Here is a 21,806-nt window from a genome sequence, read left to right on the forward strand (position 1 = left end):
TATTTGCTACTTGGGATATTCATAGACTTTCGTTTATATCTCCATAACGCTTCAATGACATTATTTTTGTATATGCCGACAGTTTTGCTCTTATTAATGCACACTGAGCTTAATTACATTGTTATAAGACAATATATGTTCATTTTTATCTGTGCATACTGAGCTCTGCCTGGATTGATTTATCCCACTTTGCGTGGTCTCATAAGATGGGTGGTACTCTAAGCCTAGGGGCACTGGATAAAATCAATGTGGATTCATCTCATTTAGAAAGGGAATAAAACAACCATTATTCGGTGGGGGTGTGATTGTGTAGTATGAAAGCAATGGGAAATCAGTGAAACAAACTAAGAGTTAGCAGAGCGAGGGGCCTTATACATGAAACTTATTAAAACTTTCTATCACGGAGATATATATATTACTTCTTCTAGTACTAAAAATTGTGAAAACTGATCAATAAATCGCCATGTCATAGTAAACCACTATATATAAACATATTTTGGTGGGAGCGTTTTTGAAAAAAAGCACCATAACCACTACAGTGCATTTATGGTGTAAAGGGTGCTATGGTGCTTGTCTCCCCCTGCTGTAGTGGTTATGGTGTTTTTTTTTAAAGATTCTAATGTTGTATAACAGAGAGCACTATTGTTTGTATTACTATTTTTTTTTTACATGTACAATGGTTTGATAAAGAAAAATAATTGTAATTTTTTTTTTTAATTATTATTACAAAACAGAGATGATCACATGTGCAGTTCTTTTTACCACTAGCCTGGTGCTGTTCTAACTCCTTTTATGCACTAGGATTCGTATTAGTACAGCCCTCGGCAGACGGATGAAGATGAGTTCATCAGGGCTATTTACTAAACTGAATTTGAAATTTAAGGCTTGGAGATGTTTCCAGTTCGACTATTTGGCTGTAAATTTGAAATTCCTTTTGAATTCCTGACAATTCTCACATTAGTGAATAATCCTTTAATCTCGTAATCCGTAATAACTGATGTGCAGTAACCCGGGATGAGGGGAAAATGAAAAAGAGTGGAAAGTGTGTTGTAGTACAGTGTACAAACACTTAAGATAAGGGAAGAATGAGATCTTATTAAGTACATCTAACACCATCTACCAAAAGTCTATCCAAAAATTTTCAGTAGTGGGTCGACAATGGTTAAGATTTCCATTTAAACCATTTAAACCATAATTAACATCAATAGTTCCAAAGCAGCAAGGTAGACTGTAGAGCTGTACAGCGTGCAAAGCATTACACATTTACCCAAGCTAGAACAAAATGTATAGAAAGGCCTGCCAAGGGCAGCTTCTAGTCTGTTTTAAAATACAGGATGTTTTCCAGGAAAGCTGTGGACAAAGCATAAGCCACAGCCAGGCTATGGCCTCTAGAGGGCTGATTCAAAAGCCAGGGTTTTTGCTACAATGTTTGGACAATGATGTCTGCGGGCAGGTCTAGTGTACTTGAGTGCATCCCAATTGCAAGTACATGGCAAATTTCTTAGCCGTATACAGCTGTATTAATCTGTCCCAAGTTGAGCCCTATTGGAGTGATGGCTAACCTTTGGCATTGCAGCTGTTGTATAGCTTTTTCCATATTACTCTGCCAGTCAATTGGCTGCGGGTTTATCATGAAAATGTAGCTTATAGTGTCTGCAGTGCCAGCAGATAGCCACCACCGCCTTACTGCCTTCAGCAAGCACTGGGCTTAGAAACGGACTAATTCGAGATATTTTTGCAAGAAGCTCAAGGAAGCAAGGTGAAAGGTCAGTGTAGGACCCACCTGAAAGCTTTGCCTTGACTTGGCAGGTGGACTAAACTCTCTCAGCCATTGGAGCCACTAAATAACCTCCTGTAGTATTCCCCTCCTCCATTGTGCTGGACAGGCCATGCGGTCAAGCAGGAAGTTAATTCTTATTTGTATTGATTGGTCAAGAGAATGTGCGGGTGGAGCTTAATATGGGAGGAGTTATGTGCCTATATAAGGAGCCTGCACTATTGTCCGGGGCTCAGAACTTGTGGTATTTTGGTGACGTTAGTCCCTCTGAGTCCCGATCGGTGATCCAATAAAGAATCTCTTTCTTCCTGAAGAAACCTGTGTCCATCTCTCTGTGCTTCGCTTCCGTCAGTTTCTCCGGTATCATTTGGTGCATTGGCCGGGAAGCTCATCGTTCAACGGTAGCTGAGAGGCAGAGGCGTGAGACGGTCTATCTTTGCCCACGTTCTCTACGGCTGCACCCCTGAACTTCTGCGTGGACCTCCCTTCGTCTCGGCGCCACTGGTCTGTTGTCCAGGAGATCATCGGCCTCTACGTAAGAAGTGCTGGGGTGTCCCCGTCGATGAGTGTGAACTCAGGTTCAGGAACGAGGAGGTAAGACAACTGCTGTTTTAGACGGCAGACCCACTAGGGGTATACCGATTGTGCGGTAGGCCCATCAGGGGTTTGAATTGTGTATGGAATCTGCCCCCTCTGTCGGAGGGAAGGAGCGAAGGCGCACCGCTCGATCGAACGCTCTTTAGTCAGACCGTTTGATTTTGTTAGTCAGGCGGGGCTCTGGTGTAAATAGCCCTAGCCGGACACCGGTGTCTTGTCTAGACTAGCGTTCTAGGGTGTATATTTTGTTTGCTAGGTCGGAGGGACCGGGAGACTAAGCGGCGTCTGTGTAAATTCGGTTCGCTAGCTCTCAACCTATCTTGGCTAAGTGGGAAGGCGTGTAAATTTGGAACCCACTAGATTTTTGATAGTAATCGACTAAGAGGCGTCTGTGTAAATTCGGTCCTCTAGCTCGCTATATGTGGTGCTTGGGCAGTGTGGCTAACCAAAACGTATGTAGATTGTTTTTGGTAGTCCATTCAAGGTACTGGTCAATAGTTTAGTTGGGAATTGTAAATGTGATAAAGATTGTTTAGTAAAGTTTATATCTTGTTAGATAGCGCGAGCTCAGCCGTCTAGCGAGAGTGTTAATAGTGTGTTGCTGTATTATAGTGCACGGTACCATAACCCTGTATATTTACTGACACTGTATATAAGTACTAATCATTGTCGTCTATTGCATGTTTAACACCATAACCACTAATAATTGTATTGTGACCTTAAATTGTGCTTTGACCTATGCTAACCGTACTGTAACCGCTGTTTGTAAAAGACGATGTTACTGGGGTGTGTTATAGACGGGTAATTCGTATATAGAGAATTATAGCGTGGGTGACTGTATAGTTTCGCCAAAGGGCATAATATTGATTATCTAGTGACTGGTGTAACAGCTGTGTGTGTACGGGAATTCCCTGAGTGTTTATTGTGTTATTGTATACGTTTCACTTGGTAACTGTACCACGTGGTGCTGTTGCCAGAGGAAACGGGTGTGATTGTCGAATAGTGCGCGTGCATAGTATTCGTTGTCAGCGACGTTCCATTGATAAGTATGGGCGCGTCGCAGTCAACAATTCCGGATCCCTTAGGTTGTATGGTGAAGAATTTTAAAAAGGGATTCAAAACTTGTGATTTTGGGGTTAAAATGTCTCCTGTACGTTTGGTCACTTTGTGTACTAGGGAGTGGCCTACTTTGGTTGCGGCATGGCCGCCACGTGGCAGTTTGGATCCAACTCTGGTACAGCGCTTACACGTGGCTGTATCAGGTAGGCCTGAACTTTACGGCCAGTTTCCTTATATTGATTGTTGGAGACAGGCCGTAAATGACTCGCCAAAATGGATTCAGACATGCCACGAGGAGCAATGTCGCCTCATGGTGGCTAGGACTTGTTTGTCCACTAGGACTGGTGTTAGGCCCATTTTGGACACGCCCCCTGAGTCCGAGATCCCTTTGCCGCCCCCTTACTTTCCTTTAAGAGGAAGTGACGCAAATGCAGGAAGTCCTGCAACCCTTCCCTCATTGCCCTCATCCACTTCCGCTTCCTCCTCCAGTACAGAATCCACCCCCTCTCGTACTAAATCTCCCCTTCCGGAATCAGAGCCAACCCCCATTAGATCCGAATATCCTGATTTGGCGCCACTTCAGACTTCCGCTCAAGCTTCTTCTAGCTCGGCTCGAAGTGTTTTATTTACTACCTTTTCCCAAAACCAAGCTCCCACATCCTCATGCCCTATTTCTCCCCGACTGGAACCTCTAACTGACGCCCCTCTACGTAGCCCCATACAAACCCGACAACTGACCGGTACCCAACAATTAAAACATTATCAGATGCCTCTTCGTCTGAATCCCGGGTCAGCCTATATCGATGCCGCAGGCCAAATGGCACATGCTGACCCAGTCTTCGTATATGTCCCGTTCACGACAACCGATCTCTTAAATTGGAAGACCCACAATTCCTCGTATACTGAGAAACCACAAGCTATGACTGATCTGTTCACCTCAATAGTACAGACACATAACCCGACATGGGCTGATTGCCAGCAGTTATTAATGACTTTGTTTAACAATGAGGAAAGGACAAGAATTAATCAAGCGGCCATTAAAGCGCTAGAGGATAAAGCCCGCACTTTAAACCAAGCCAATCCATCAGCATGGGCCGCAACACATTATCCCAACACCGATCCCGATTGGAATGTAAATGGTGCTGATATGGTTCAACTCAGAGCCTATAGAGACGCTATAATTGCTGGCATGAAAGCCGGAGGAAAGAAAGCCATTAATATGTCGAAGACAGTTGAGGTGATTCAGAAAAGTGATGAAGCGCCCAGTGTCTTTTATGACCGATTATTGGAGGCATACCGCTTGTATACCCCCTTTAATCCGGAAGACGCAGATAATTCCCGAATGGTGAACTCCGCCTTTGTCAGCCAAGCTTACGGAGATATTAAGCGCAAGCTACAGAAGTTAGAAGGGTTTGCAGGTATGTCCATCACCCAACTAATGGAGGTAGCGAATAAGGTGTATATGAATAGGGAAACAGAAAGTAAGAAAGAGGAAGAGCGCAAGATGCGTAGAAAGGCAGACATGCTAGCGGTAGCGATCGCAGGCGTAGATAGACGGGGCCCAGATAGAGGCGATAGTAAGTGGAATGAGGAACCTCTAAGTAGAAATCAGTGCGCATACTGTAGGGAAGAAGGGCATTGGAGAAATGAGTGTCCTCGAAGAGAACAGTGTGAGAGAGACAGACCTAGGACAGGTTATGGAAACTTTAGAGGCAGAGCGAGAGGTAGAGGAGGCCCCGGAGGGAGTAATGGTAATAGAGGGAGCAATGGGAACAGAGGAAGTGTTAGGGAAGATAGGTATTTCCCAGCAGCGCAAAGGTCCCGCGATAGAGAAGGCAGGGACTTTGTAGGATTGGCTGACACGGTCATGGAGGACTATTGATACCGACCGGGCTCCATCCCCCTTGGTCGAGCGGAGCCTATGGTCGATGTATCAATAGGGGGAAAAAGGAGTGCGTTCATGATCGACACTGGTGCTGAACATTCAGTGGTGACTAATCTAGTTGCTCCTCCATCTGGAAGGACTATTACTGTAATAGGAGCAACTGGAAGAAGTGCTGAAAAAACGGTTCTTAAAAGTCGACTCTGTACATTGGGAGGCCACGTAGTAAAACATCAATTCCTTTATATGCCTGAATGTCCAGTCCAATTGCTGGGACGTGATATGCTATCTAAATTACAAGCGCAGATTACGTTCCTACCAAATGGAACAACATCCTTAAAGTTTAATGGACCTTCAGGTATTATGACATTATCCGTACCAAAGGAAGAAGAGTGGCGACTTTATACAGCGTTGACTAGCCAAAACCCTAGGAGTGATGAGTCCTTATTCAACATACCAGGAGTTTGGGCAGAGAACAACCCACCAGGACTGGCCCGCAATATTCCACCTATTAAAATTGAACTAAAACTTGGGGTTTATCCAGTGAGCCTAAGACAATATCACATCCCGCAGAAGGCTAAGAAGAACATCCAATCTTATCTGGATAAGTTCATACGGTATGGTATCCTAAAATTCTGTACTTCCCCCTGGAACACCCCATTGCTGCCTGTTCAAAAGCCCGGTACAGATGAGTATCGACCTGTGCAGGACTTGAGAGCAGTCAATGATGCGGTTGTTAGTATACATCCAGTTGTACCCAATCCATATAACCTGCTAGCTTTAATTCCGGGCGGGGCTACTTACTTTACAGTCTTAGACCTCAAAGATGCCTTCTTTTGCCTCCGAATTGCCGCAGAAAGTCAATGTATTTTCGCTTTCCAATGGGAGAACGCTGTAACGGGCTCAAAACGCCAAATGACTTGGACAAGACTGCCCCAAGGGTTTAAAAATTCACCTACCCTATTTGGTTCAGCTCTAAGTCAGGATCTACTGGATTTCGAGTCCATCCCAGGAGAGTGTGTATTGTTACAGTATGTAGATGACTTGTTGATAGCAGCAGTTACAAAAGAAATATGTCAGCAAGCAACGCACGATCTACTACACATTCTCTGGAAGGCAGGATACAAGGTGTCTAGAAAGAAGGCTCAGTTGTGTTTGCCAACTGTCAAATATCTGGGATTCCATATCTCTGAAGGTCAAAGAATTATGGGGCCAGAGAGAAAAGAAGCTGTGTGCCAAATACCGATACCCAAGAATAGAAGACAAGTGCGAGAATTCTTGGGGGCAGCAGGCTTCTGTAGGATATGGATTCCCAGCTATGCGATACTGGCAAAACCTCTGTACGCAGCTATCAAAGGTACAGAGCACGACCCCTTCTTATGGACTCAAGAACAGCAAACGGCATTTGAAGATGTGAAGAAGGCTTTGATGAGTGCCCCAGCATTAGGTCTACCTGATCACACACGACCATTCTACCTGTATGTACATGAGCAAAGAAGAATGGCTGTGGGAGTATTGACACAGTACTTGGGATCATGGCAAAGACCTGTTGCCTACATGTCTAAGCAACTGGATGCAGTGGCCAGCGGACTTCCACCTTGTCTAAGAGCCGTAGCTGCAGCCGCCCTGCTAGTAGCTGAAGCCGATAAACTCACTCTGGGTCAAGAACTTTATGTACGAGTCCCACATGCAGTACAGACGTTGTTGGATTACAAAGGAAATCATTGGTTTAGTAACAGCCGTATGACTAAGTATCAAGCAATGTTGTGTGAAAACCCAAGAGTGCATTTAGAGACTGTAAACACCTTAAATCCAGCTACCCTTTTGCCACAACCTACTGAAAGTCAACATGATTGTTTGGAAGTAATGGATGAAGTATTCTCAAGTAGACCAGATCTTCGTGATTTTCCCATCCAGAACCCCGATGTTCAATATTACACCGACGGCAGTAGCTATGTGAAAGAAGGGATCCGCTATGCAGGATATGCAGTAACAACAATAGACAAGGTGATAGAAGCTCGGCCACTGGCGAAAGGAACATCAGCACAAAAGGCAGAATTGATAGCACTGACACGAGCGTTACAATTGGCTGAAGGTTTAAGAGTGAACATCTACACGGACTCCAAGTATGCGTTTTTAACCACTCATGCCCACGGAGCTTTGTATAAAGAAAGAGGACTACTAAATTCAGAAGGCAAAGAAATCAAGTACGCAGCTGAAATCCTACAACTATTGGAAGCAGTGTGGGAGCCGAAAGAAGTCGGTATCATACATTGTCGAGCGCATCTGAGAGGAGATGGTGATGTAACCAAAGGAAATCGGATGGCAGATAGTGCAGCTAAGCGTGCTGCTGAATCAGGAAGACAGGAATATGTGGGGCATATAGCTGCTCTTATACCAACTCCACTGTCTCAATGGACTCCAGTTTATACAGCTCAAGAAGAGGAGTGGTTAAAGACTGAACCAGGAAAGTATTTGGAGAACAAGTGGTATCAGCTAGAAGATGGAAGAATAGTCATACCAGCATCACTAGCGGTAGAAATTGTCCAAAATTATCACAACGGGACACATTCTGGGAGAGACAGCACAGAAGAATCTCTCAGAAAACATTTCTACATACCAAGATTGTCCAACTTGACTCAGGCCATTGTACGAAGATGTGTAACGTGTGCTAAAAATAATGCAAGACAAGGACCAGTAAAGCCACCAGGAGTCCAGTTTATGGGGGGACTCCCCATGTCCGATTTACAAATTGACTACACAGTGATGCCTAAATCGGGTGGACATCGTTACCTGTTGGTAATTGTGTGCACCTATTCAGGCTGGGTAGAAGCATGTCCTACTCGTACAGAGAAAGCAGGAGAAGTTGTGAGATTCCTGCTACGAGAAATAATACCCTGATATGGACTACCCTGCTCTATAGGATCGGACAATGGTCCAGCTTTTGTTCATCAGTGCCTACAACAACTGACTCATATGCTTGGTATAAAGTGGAGGCTTCATACGGCATATAGACCCCAGAGTTCTGGTAAGGTAGAGAGAATGAATAGAACTATTAAGAATCAGTTGGCCAAAATGTGTCAGGAAACCCAACTTAAGTGGAACGTTCTCTTACCCATAGCTCTATTGCGAATCCGCAGTACCCCTACCAGAAGGATGGGCCTCTCTCCTTTTGAAATCATGTATGGGCGACCACCTCCCGTACTTGGTAACTTAAGGGGGGACTTGAGTCAGTTGGGAGAAGGAATTACCCGGCAGCAGGTTGTAGAGTTGGGTAAGACTATGGAGGAGGTACAGAAATGGGTACAAGATAGATTACCTGTGAATATTTATCCCCCTGTTCATAGTTACCATCCAGGAGACCAAGTGTGGATTAAAGAGTGGAATAATGTACCGTTAGGGCCCAAGTGGAGAGGTCCTTATGTTGTTCTTTTGTCTACCCCTACAGCGATAAAAGTAGCCGAAGTGACTCCGTGGATACATCACTCCAGGGTTAAACCAGCAGCAGTCGATTCTTGGCAAGTTACAGCAGATCCAGAGAATCCCTGCAAGATCCGGTTAAAACGCACGACTCAGTCGGAGTAACGAGGAACTTGTGTGGATTACAAAATTTTATTATTTTAGGGATTTGGTGCGTGAGTGAGAAGGCCATAATAAAGCCTGTCCGCCCACCGACGTATAGTATATAAGCCAGGGAAAGTCTCGAAGGGACTCCTGTGAAGACGAGCAGAACTCCATTCCCTGCAGCCCTTACATCCTGGAAGCTGAGGTGCCTTCGCACGGACGAAGACTGAGGATGACGGCGAAAGATGTGTTTTTGATAATGTTTATTTATGTGTATTTTTATATTCAGGAAGGTAGAGGTACCGACACTCCTAGCTGTGAGGTATGCATTAAGACTACAAGAACAGGTAACCATATTTCCCAAACCCTAATTTGGCATTCACAATATGAGTGTAAAGGAGATGTATCGAGATGTAGATACCTAAATATAGAATATAGTGTGTGCCATTTAGGAGTAGGAGAACCTAAGTGCTTCAGTCCGGAGTATCAACCTCGTACAATTTGGTTGACTCTCAGGAATGGAGATCCTCAGGGGACCCTAATTAATAAGACGGTGTTAGAATCCGTACATTCTTCGGGTGTTCTGCTATTTGATGCGTGTAAAGCGATATCAAGTGGTAGAAAGCCGTGGAATGTATGTGGGGATCTTAGATGGGAGAGGACGTATGGGTCTAATGATAAATATATTTGTCCCAGAAGTAAAAATAAATATGTGAGTCCTAGATGCCCAAATAGAGACTATAACTTTTGCCCATATTGGTCTTGTGTGGGGTGGGCAACTTGGGGACAGACAGTAGACAAAGACATGATAGTGACTAAGTTGCCTACCAGCCCATATTGTAAGTCTATGGAATGCAATCCAGTCCATATACTTATAAATAACCCCGACAAGTTCTTAGACAAGTATGGCAATTTATTTGGGTTTCAAATATACGGGACGGGTTTAGATCCTGGGACAGTATTGTTTATAGGGATAGAGACTGATACGGTATCCTCCCAAACTCATCAAGTATACCATTCCTTTTATGAAGAGATGAGTATAGATAATAAGATCCCCCATAATGCTAAAAACCTGTTCATTGATTTAGCTGAAAGTATTGCCGGTAGTCTTAATGTTACCAACTGCTATGTGTGTTGAGGTACTAACATGGGAGACCAATGGCCTTGGGAAGCAAAGGAGGTAATGTGCGGTTCTGAGGCAGTTGACCAATTAATATCTACACAAGCCGATTATCATATGAGCGTTAGAGGTAAATCTGAGTGGAGATTAAAGACCTCCATCATAGGTTATGTTTGCATAGCAAGGAAAGGAATAATGTATAATACTTCTGTAGGAGAATTAACTTGTCTAAGGCAAAAAGCTTATGATGATGATACAAAGAATACAACTTGGTGGTCGGCTTCAAATGTCTCAGAACCATCTAACCCGTTTGCTAGATACGCCAATTTAAAGGATGTGTGGTTTGATTTATCCATCACATCTACCTGGAGAGCCCCAGCAAATTTGTACTGGATCTGTGGTAAGAAAGCCTATTCGGAGTTGCCACAGGACTGGGAAGGGGCATGTGTGTTGGGTATGCTCAAACCATCCTTCTTCTTGTTACCGATTGAAACAGGTGAGACTTTAGGTGTTAAAGTGTATGATGTGAATCATAGGAAGAAAAGGGGACCCATAGAGATAGGTGCCTGGGAAGATAATGAATGGCCTCCCCAGCGTATTATAGATTATTATGGGCCAGCCACGTGGGCAGAAGATGGTACCTTTGGTTATAGAACCCCTATTTATATGCTCAACCGTATTATACGATTACAGGCGGTGGTTGAGATTATTACTAACGAGACATCACAAGCGCTCAATCTTCTAGCGAAGCATAATACCAGGATGAGGACAGCAGTCTACCAAAATAGATTAGCCTTGGATTACCTTTTGGCAGTAGAGGGAGGTGTATGTGGGAAGTTTAACCTGAGCAATTGCTGTCTTCAAATAGATGACGAAGGGCAAGCAATAGCTGAGCTTACTAGCCATATGGTTAAACTAGCGCATGTGCCTACTCAGGTATGGAAAGGGTACAATCCAAGTAGTTGGTTTGGTAGCTGGTATGAGTGGTTTGGAGGGCTTAAGGCAGTGGTAGGTGGAGTCCTACTGATTTTAATGTTGTGTCTACTCCTGCCGTGTCTTATACCCTTAGTAGTTAGGTCTGTGCAAAGCCTGATAGAAAATATAGCAGAGAGGAAGGCTGCTGCACAGATAATGGCAATATATAAATATGAGGCTCTAGATCAGGGAGAACCAATGCAGGAAGATGAGTGTTGAAGATTCACATCATAAGATAAGTCTGGTTTGGTTCAAGGTAACTTGCGGTGTATGCAAACTAAAGTTAAGTGATGCCTCAAGTAATTGTGAAATATCAAGAGGCATCAAAGGGGGGAATGTGGTGGAATCTCGGTAAAAATAAATTTAGTAGGCCGAGATTACCACGTGGCATGTGTACGTGCATATGCTGACGTATCGATCAGTTGGTTGCACGAGGCAAGATACGATCAGTAGTGTACGGAGCATGTGCAAGAATACAGGATGTAGTATTCCCCTCCTCCATTGTGCTGGACAGGCCATGCGGTCAAGCAGGAAGTTAATTCTTATTTGTATTGATTGGTCAAGAGAATGTGCGGGTGGAGCTTAATATGGGAGGAGTTATGTGCCTATATAAGGAGCCTGCACTATTGTCCGGGGCTCAGAACTTGTGGTATTTTGGTGACGTTAGTCCCTCTGAGTCCCGATCGGTGATCCAATAAAGAATCTCTTCCTTCCTGAAGAAACCTGTGTCCATCTCTCTGTGCTTCGCTTCCGTCAGTTTCTCCGGTATCACTACGTTGGGCTCCTTGTAGTGTCAGAAAGTGCAGATGATGCGGTAAATTGCTGCCTGCCTCACATTGACATAAACTGGTGGTTTGGCATGTAAACCTGGCCGATTCTATCACAGTATGTAGGTAGTTCATTTTTTTACTGTGGTGGCATTAACTCTGGTTCAGTTCACCAAAATGAATCTACGAAGAGTGGCAAATGGACACATCCAATTGAGTAGCCGATAACCTTGTCCTCTGGCCACTTTAGTGTACGGTAAGAGGAGAGGAAAATGGAACGGGGAAAAATGAGAGCTCGATAAAGAAATAAATGATGGGTTGAGAAAAAGGAGACATTTAAGCTATTTACAAATCCCACGTAGAAACACCAACAATGAACGTTATAAATGTAAAGAGATCATCGTGACTGTAAAGGAATTCCAAAGCATTTGAAGCTAACAGAGTAGGACCCGACCAATACATGTGAACAAGAAGAACATTCTTCCATCTCTACAAGGGGCTTTAAAGTTATTACATCAAAACTGTTGTGAATATTTTTTTTACATTCATGTTTTATGTTGTATAGACGAAGGGTTGCGTTGCATTTTCATGTTACTCCATGCTTGTACATCACTGTGAAGCTCATCATATGAACCCTCTCTGATACCACTTTGCTAAAACTACAGCTTGATTTATTTTTTTGTATTTGATCTTGCAGAGCTTTTGTAAAGTGGTAAGTGGGTCATAAAATTATTTCAACATGATAAATCGCTTCCCAAATTCCTTGACAGCCAGAACATGCTGCAGAGTTAGAGATCACAAAGGGTCTTCATAGCACAAAGAGGGGGACTGGAAGGAGATAGCACAATGTTAGAAGCACATGAAGAAAGGGGGACAAATAAATAAAATATTGCTGCATTGCAACAGACAACAAGAAACAAGTGGAATTGGAACTGTAGATATCTGTATATGGGAACTACATTTCCCATGGTGCTCATTTTCTACCTCATTTAAAGCTTCTGATTTGGGATAATCTTTATCATTCAAATCTCTGGCATTTATTCCTCCTTACCAATGAGGGGATTTGCTATACGAAGTTATGTTGGGACAACTGAGGGTTAAAGTTACTGAACACCCCTTTTAAAAAAAGAAACTGATTACAGTCTTTGATTTTTCTGGCAGCAACTCATTTAATCCAATGCCAGCCGCAAACTGGCAGAGAACTGTGGGACCTGTAATCCAGTAAACCGCAGTAGGAAGAACCCAGTACTTATAGGGATATGAATCTGGCTCAGCATCATGGGAGATGTAGTCCACAAACATTTGCAGTGTCAAGAGTAATCCGTCACTTGCCTAGCTCTGAGAATCTCTGCAGAGATCTTACAGATAAAGGTGCCTGTGGATTGAAGTTGGACAATAAAAAAAAGACAAGTATGGGTAGACAAAGTGTGTGCATCTTTTCCAGGACAGAGCAGGTTAACCTCTGTACATTTTCTCGGCTTGCTTTTTTAATGGCTTCTATCCTAGGGCAGCTTCAAATCGCCCTCAACAGTCCTAATGGAGAGGAGATGGGCTCTTATCGAGCAGACTGGGGACAATCACTGCCCCTAGCTGTGTTACTAGTTTAATGACAGCCTAGAGCCTGAATTCTAATGCTTCCGGTTAGCAGAGATTAACCTTTGAAAAGAGCGAGGGAGGAATAGTGGCATTTAAATTACCATTTCATAGGAAGAGAAACCAGCAGGAGGTAGAGTGACTTTGCCAGGAATGGGAGAAGGCGTAAAGGGCAGTAATGGGGGGTGGCGTGAGTAGGAGAGCTTTCACCTCAGATGGAAGCCTCACTGAGTTTCAAGAAAAGATGTGAATAGGTAGAATTATAGATAAGTTTAAATATGGGGAAGCAGGGGATGGCGCACAAATTTCAGGGTTTGGGCTTATTGAAAATTGCACAGCAAGAAGATACTGCCCACATTTAATCGTAATTTACAGACACAGATATAAAGCATTCATTAAAGGGGGCTGTACAGAGAACATATAGAAGCAGTACCTAACTATTACAATGAGTGCAGCTCTCGTAGGCTTAATATATCCAAACTGCATTAATGAAAGGAAACATTATATTTAAATTAATACAAAGAGACTGCATCAAGCAATATGGGCTATAGGAATTAAAATGAGGCACTACAATGAGTTATTTGGAGTAATAGGAGGTGTTATAGGAGTTATATGAATTAATAGGCAGAATTATATGGATGGCTTTATAGAGTAATCCTCCTTTTTTTTTTTTTTTTTTATTCTTTTCTTTTGTTGTGCATTGTTATAACAGCCAGGTTTACTATGCTTCATCAGCATCAGTAAATCATGGGTAAACTAAGCACATCACAAGGTAGATGTGAGTGACTGCACATTTTAAGAAAGATGTTGGTAGTCAGGGATGTCAGGTGAGTTGGTAAGCAAAGGAGTAGTGTGGTTCTGAGGAGCTGACATACAGAGAACAAGCGTCTTCTCGAATAAGGAGTTTGTTAAACAAAGGAGGTTGGGCCGTTTGGTGAGATTGTGGTCAGTCATGTGTTAAGGCACGTATGTGGGTTCCACTAGTGTAAACCTTGAATTAAGGCCAAATTCTCCTGAGGAAACAAATACCCCAAACTTCTGAGGTAACGGGGGGGGGGGGTGATCAGCGAATCTAGGGAAATGTGTCCGCATTAAGTGTGTTTGCTTGGTGAGTGATAGTGGGGGTATCAGTTGCGTCTGTCGGCAGTAGATTAATTAAAGCGCTAGGAGCAGGTAGAGAACATTAAGGCACTTAGATAACTGTATAAGCTGTTGTCATTGGACCCTTCCTGTTCTAACCCTGCAGCTGAAAACAATGCTTTTTTGCAAAACGTCAGTGTCTTCATTGCAGGGTTTAAATCCTCTAGTGGCTGCCATTCAGACAGCCTCTAGAGGTGCTACCAATGACATAGCAGACTGAAACTCTGCCTTTTCAATTAGATTGTCTCCGAGTGACCGTCTAATAGGTGTAGCATTTTGCCTCACATGTGCACCAATAGTTTCCTATGGAATTAACCAAGTAGGCAGGACGAGCTGCGATGACTGCTACTGCAAGGGTGGAAAGGTAAGTAAACTACCTATTTTCCTCCCTACAGGTGGGGGTCATGGACCAACAGGGCACTATTGCGTTAGGAATGCACATTTGTATTCCAAACAGTATATTATGTTCCTTTAAATAAGAATGCAGATGTACTCCAGAGATGTAATCCTTTTGTTTATTGTGGACAAATGCCTAGGATTTAATATGATGAACTGTATGATGTGTTTGCTGCAGATAAAAAGAGAACTCGCTGATTATAGCAGGACATCCAGTTTGGGATCCTGGCCCATACACTGTGCATACGCTGAATAATTATAGATGTTTGTTACTGTAGATATGCATTTCCTCGAATAGTAATCATTGCTGAATTGGTTTAATAAGCTGCACTGAACTTCCAGAAGATTTCAGAGTAGTTTCACTATGTCTTTTCATGAATAAAACTACTCACGACCGCTGAACTACATATATGGAATATGCAAAGTACTCTCACTGAAAACAGTGGGAGGACCACGACTGACTGAGGAATGTCTTCTGAATCCTGGTCCCTGTAGAAGCTGCAGCAAATAAGCGAAATCTGCATGTAATTATTATTTGTATGCATGGTCTCCATAATACCTTAAAAAGAAACAGGAGGTCATCTTTAATGGAGCATGTCAAAGTTTTAAAAGCGCACTCAACATATGTTGTGCATATGGAGATGGAGCCGGTCGCAGCATCCAGGAGACCCGAAATCTCCTGCACTGAACTTCTATTAACTCCCTTAGGCAGAGCCTTCCAATGCAACTGAGTGTGCTCAACTAGTGTGCTAAGTCCTTCGCTGCTGGGCTAGCTCAGAAAAGAAAGGTTCCAGCTTTCAATGGAGGAGGTGACCAGAACAAGAAGGACCCCAGATACGTAGTCAAACTATTGACAGACAGTTTGACTTATTACATTGGGGGAGGAGGCATCAGGGCACTCCTGGAACTATAACAATTAACGCATGCAGTAGTGGTTATGGTGCTTAGAGTGGTCCTTTAATAAATACAATAGAGAGGAAGGATGCACAATAATAATAAAAAAGGGACTATAGAGGGAAATCCAGAGTTCCACTTACCTCATACTCCTCTTTAAAGCCATAGCCCTGTCCCCTTTTCATCTGGGTTATATGCTGAAGAAGGTCTGCCACTCTGATGGCTGGCTGGAGCTGTCCACGGGGATATGCCATTTCAAGTGGCTCACACGTCCTGTATGGATGGGTCTGTATAGTTAATGTAGGCTGGTTCATCTCTACATGGCTGTTGTCTGTGAAAGAGGAAAATATTGTGAAGAAATCAATATGGGTGTTGGGGTTTCTTGATACATTAAGGAGGACCTGCCTCCTTCGCAACCGCCTTACTACCTCTGGACATTTTGATCTGATTGGCAGTTATCTCAAGTCCAACAACTATTATTTGTAGTCCAGCTTCAAACAGAGAAAGTGAATTAAAGGAAGACTGAAGTCACACAGACCACATCATCTCAATGGCCCCTTTTAACACTGCAGTTTTTTGTTTTGTTTTTAGAAATAGTGTTTACATTGCATGGTCAAACCCACTTCTACACCTACACCTGCCTTTATAGGTGAAAGCCATTAGAAGCCATTCCTCTGCACTGACTGAGTCAAACTCCGTCACATCATGAGGAAGCCAACAGGAAAGTATTGAATGCAATGATTTCCTATGGGATAGTTTGGATGTGCGTGCAGCAGGCCCCCAATGCTCCTCTATGAGAAGCACTGGATTGGACCTTCACAGAAGAGACCGTACAAATCAAACAAATAGAGGCTGCGCAAAATGTTGCTATGTGCACAAACAAAGTGCTACCAACATTTATTGGAGGACAGAATAATAAACAGACATTTTGGGCACAACCCTTTTTCAATGCACCATGTCCCTCAACCCCATATGATATACTCGCTATTTAAATACAGAAAATACAATAAACAAACATCCACAGCCACCCCTCTTTGGGGGTGGCTGTGGATGTTTGTTAGAGGGGGGTGGCTGTGGATGTTTGTTTATTGTATTTAAAGGGTGAGTGTATCATATGGGGTTGAGGGACATGGGGCATTGAAAAAGGGTTGTACCCGAAACGTCTGTTTATTATTCTGTCCTCCAATAAATTTTGGTAGCACTTTGTTTGTGCACATAGCAACATTTTGCGCAGCCTCTATTTGTTTGATTTGTACTGTGGATTGTCACTGTTTGAGCAGCAGTGAGAGGCTTTGCTGCATTTGTGAGTACTATTTTTGTCTGATGTTTTTTTGCTATATCTGGATCTTTTTATCCAGTTCCTCATACCTTGTTTTGTGTGGTCATAATGTAATGTACTTTTCAAAATAAACCTACGCTTGTATGAAACTTGAAGTTTTTTTGTTTGTTTGTTTTTTTGCGGCCCACATAAGCAACAAACCGTGTTTATTTGGCCTGTGCTAGACTTTGGTTGGTTTATCCCAAGCATGTCAAACACAGTCTTCAGTAACACTCAATAATCCAGACACTGTCAAACAGCAGTAAAAGAGGGTTTGTCTGTTGGACAAGGATACAAAGCTTAATTCCTATGTGGAAGAATATTTAAAGGGTAACATTAAGTGCTATATACATACCCAACAATGCTTTTTATGCACATATGGGAGCTTACACTGATCAGCCATAACATTAAAACCACCTGCATAATGTCATGTAGGTCCCCCTGAGGCTGCCAGATCAGCTCTGATGCTTGAAGGCATGGACTCCACAAGACCTCTGAACATGTCCTGTGATACCTGGCACAAACACATTAGCAGCAGATTCTTTAAGTCCTGCACGTTGCGAGGTGGGGCCTCTATGGGCCATATTTGTTGTTCCAGCACATCCCACAGATGTTTAATCAGATTGAGATCTGGGGAATTTAAAGGCCAAGTCAACACCTTGTACTTTGTCAAGTTCAAACTATTCTAGAATAGTTTTACAATGTGATGGGGTGCATTACCCTGCTGAAAGAGGCCGTTGCCATCGGAGAAGAGCATTGCAATGAAGGGTTGTACATGGTCTGCAACAATCTCCAGGTAGGTGGTATGTATCAAAGTAGCATGCCCATGAATGCCAGGACCCAAGGTTTCCCAGCAGAACATTGCTCAGAGCAAAACACTGCCTCCACCAGCCTGCCTTCTTCCAATAGTGCATCCTGCTGCCATCTCTTCCTCAGGTAAATGATACACATGCACCTGGTCATCCATGGTCCAGTTCTGATGCTCTCATCCCCATGTGAAGCACTACGTAGACCCATATGCAGAAAACTGTGAAGCACTGTGTATTTTGACACATTTTTATCATGGCCAGCATCACATTTTTCAGCAATTTCAGCTACAGTAGGTCTTCTGTGTGATCAAACCAGACGGGCTAGCATTCTCTGTCCACATGCATCAATGAGCCTTGGGCACGCATGACCCTGAAGCTGGTTCCTTCTATGAACCACATTTGTTTGGTACTAACCAATGCATACCAGACTTCCTGTTTTGGAGATGCTTTGACAGTCATATACAGGGCCGGCGCCACCTGTAAGGCGACCTAGGCAGCCGCCTAGGGCGCAACTTACCAGGGGGCGCCGGATCCCTGTCCCCGCTGCGCCTCCTCATGCTGCGCCGCCTGAGCGCTTTAGCAAGCCCCAGGCGGAGCAGCACTGCTGCGTGGAGGGCGGCCGGGTTTTGGACCGGCAGGAGGGAAGCGCAGAGCGCTCCCTCCTGCTGGTCTCTCCATGTAGCGTGGCCGGGCGGCGCGGAACGCGGGACAGGAACCTTTGTTTCCTGTACCCGGCCGCCGGCGGAATGACAGGAAGTACTCACTCAGTGAGCATTTCCTGTCATTCCGGCGGCCGGGTACAGGAAACAATGGTTCCTGTCCCGCGTTCCGCGCCGCCCGGCCACGCTACATGGGCAGGAGGGGAGGGTAAGGACCACGGGGGGGGGGGGGGGGAGGTTTAAGGACCACAAGGGGGGAAGGGGGGGGGTTTAAGGACCACTAAGGGAGAGGGGGGGTTTAAGGACCACTAAGGGGGGGTTTAAGGACCACTAAGGGGGGGGTTAAGGACCACTAAGGGGGGGGGGGTTAAGGACCACTAAGGGAGGGGGGGGGTATAAGGACCACTAAAGGGGGGGATGGTATAAGGACCACTAAAGGGGGTGGGTGGTATAAGGACCACTAAGGGAGGGAGGGGGTATAAGGACCACTAAGGGAGGGGGGGGGGGGGCTATAGGGACCACTAAGGTGGGGTATAAGGACAACTAAGGGAGGGGGGGTATAAGGACCACTAAGGGAGGGGGGGTATAAGGACCACTAAGGGAGGGGGGGTGTATAAGAACCACTAAGGGAGGGGGGGTATAAGGACCACTAAGGGAGGGGGGTATAGACCACTAGGGGAGGGGGGGTATAAGGACCACTAGGGGAGGGGAGGGTATAGACCACTAGGGGAGGGATGGGGGGTATAAGGACCACTAGGGGAGGGATGGGGGGGGGTATAAGGACCACTAGGGGAGGGATGGGGGGGGATAAGGAGCACTATGGGAGGGGGGGATAAGGAGCACTATGGGAGGGGGGTAAGGAGCACTATGGGAGGGAGGGGGGGATAAGGACCACTATGGGAGGGAGGGGGGGGGGTAAGGACCACTATGGGAGGGAGGGGGGGTAAGGACCACTATGGGAGGGAGGGGGGGGGTAAGGACCACTATGGGAGGGGGGGGTAAGGACCACTATGGGAGGTTGGGGGGGATAATGACCACTAGGGGAGGGGGGATAAGGACCACTAGGGGAGGGGGGGATAAGGACCACTAGGGGAGGGGGGGATAAGGACCACTAGGGGAGGGAGGGGGGATAAGGACCACTATGGGAGGTTGGGGGGATAAGGACCACTAGGGGAGGGCGGATAAGGACCACTAGGGGAGGGGGGATAAGGACCACTAAGGGGGGGAAGGACCACCAAAGGGGGGGAAGGAGGGAGGACTACTAAGGAGAGGGGAGGAGGGTGATTACCACTAAGGGGGTGGGGGGAGTAGGGGAAGGTCTACTAAGGGGTTTGGGAGAGGGAGGACCACTAAGGGGTTTGGGAGAGGGAGGACCACTAAGGGGGGAGGGGGGAGTGAGAAGACCACCAAGGGGGACTGCAGAGGGACAGGGGGCCAAGGGAGAGCACTAAGTGACAGAAGGGGAGAACACAGAGGGACAGAAGGGAAGGGGAAATCAATAATTGAGGGGAGAGCACTATGAATTTTTTTTTTTTAAAAGACAGCTGTTCCCATCTCAGTCCCTATCCTACCCCACAAACCCTCTCTTTTACACTACACACATACACAATGCATCCCCCCCACACACACACAGAAACATACAATGCATTCCTACTCACACACAGACACACCCGAAACACACAATTCATCCCTTACGTTCTCTTACATAATTAATGCACCCCTTACAGACACACACTGCATTCAATTACATACACAGAAACAAACTTTGCACCCCTTACACACACACACACACACACACACACACACAGAAACATACAATGCATTCCTTACACGCAAACACACACTACATCCCCTATAAACACACTACATCCCTTACACAAATTGCACACATAAAACATCCCCAACTCATGGATGGGCCATGTAGGTGGATTTATGGGTGGGCATTGTAGGCATATGCCCCCTGGGGGCCCAGACCTTGAGCTGTGTAAGGGGCCCTAAAAAATGGAGCTGCTTCCTGTTCGTTAATTGTTGTGAGCACTGTTAAAAACAGTCTCCAGAGAGCCTCTTCTACACCAGACCTGTGGAGCCAGACTGAGCCCATCATCAGCCTCTTGTCCTCATCTGGTGGTAAGTAGGCAATCCAATATATTATTAGTGGCACTAATCTCTAATTTACCTCACATTAAATGGATACTATAGTCACCAGAAGCACTACAGCATAATGTAGTGGTTCTGGTGTCTATAGCCTGTGCCTGTAGGCTTTTTAATGTAAACACACTGTCTTTTCAGATAAGACACTTTGTGAAGACTGGCGTTGGCCCATATGGCAGAGCATATGGTCGGGGCATTGTGATGTCACATGGTGGGCTGGACATATGGGGGGGGCGGCAAAAATTTTTTTGCCTAGGGCGGCAAAAATCCTTGCACCGGCCCTGGTCATATAGCCATCACTATTTGGTCTTGTCAATGTCACTCAGAACTTTTCGCTTGACCATTTTTCCTGCATCCAAAACATGAAATTCAAGAACTGTCTGTTCACGTGCTGACTAATATAATCCATGTTATTCACTTAACCTGTCAGTGGTTTTAATGTTGTGGATGATCAATGTATTTATCATTTAAAATAAATGTAATATCCTGTAGTGCCTCAACCTTTATATATTAAAATTTCACAACCACCTTGTCGTGCAACATAGTTACATAATACAGGGTTAAAAGTCCACCAAGATCAGTCTTTCATACATCTTTTTTTTTTTTTTTATCCAACATGAGTTGATAAACCTTTTTTGTGACTCCAAAATGGCAATCAGCTTTCACTTAAAATCAGCAAGGGGCAATTTTAGTCATTTAAACATCACAGTCTGGCAGTTTTCATTAGCCATCCTATTAACATTGTAATATAGTCTTAGACAAACAGTGCCTGCTAAGCTGTTGTTAAAATATCAATGGCCTCATGGCCAGGATATTGCAAAAGAAGCCTGGGATTTGTTTGTAATACTGAGTTCCCTTTCAGACGGCTATACAAGTAAATTTCTTAAAATGTATTTTATATGCATATATCATATAATAATTGAAAAAGGTGTGTGATGTTTTAAAGATGACACATTTTGTGTTTTGGAATGTAATTAAATTAATAAAATCTGTGCTCAAGCAGAGCTATCTTAAATCGGACTACAAAGGGCTTTCTAACCCTATCTGGCTGGAGATTGTCACTTTGTCTGTATGATATGTTGGTGAGTGGGTAACGTAGACCAGT

The 21,806-nt window shown here is 44.5% G+C and overlaps 1 protein-coding gene across 13 annotated transcripts in view; it reads right to left on the reverse strand.

Moving 5' to 3' along the window:
• PTPRT (protein tyrosine phosphatase receptor type T) overlaps positions 1 to 21,806 on the reverse strand; it is a 262,100-nt gene that overhangs the window by 25,387 nt on the left and 214,907 nt on the right. For all 13 annotated transcript variants that reach the window (XM_063455671.1, XM_063455669.1, XM_063455672.1 and 10 more), the window contains one exon: positions 15,908 to 16,095. In XM_063455671.1, coding sequence (XP_063311741.1) covers positions 15,908 to 16,095 — 188 coding nt within the window. The remainder of the gene's footprint in view (positions 1 to 15,907; positions 16,096 to 21,806) is intronic.

Source organism: Pelobates fuscus, chromosome 5, assembly GCF_036172605.1.
Source record: "Pelobates fuscus isolate aPelFus1 chromosome 5, aPelFus1.pri, whole genome shotgun sequence".
Lineage (NCBI taxonomy): Eukaryota > Metazoa > Chordata > Amphibia > Anura > Pelobatidae > Pelobates > Pelobates fuscus.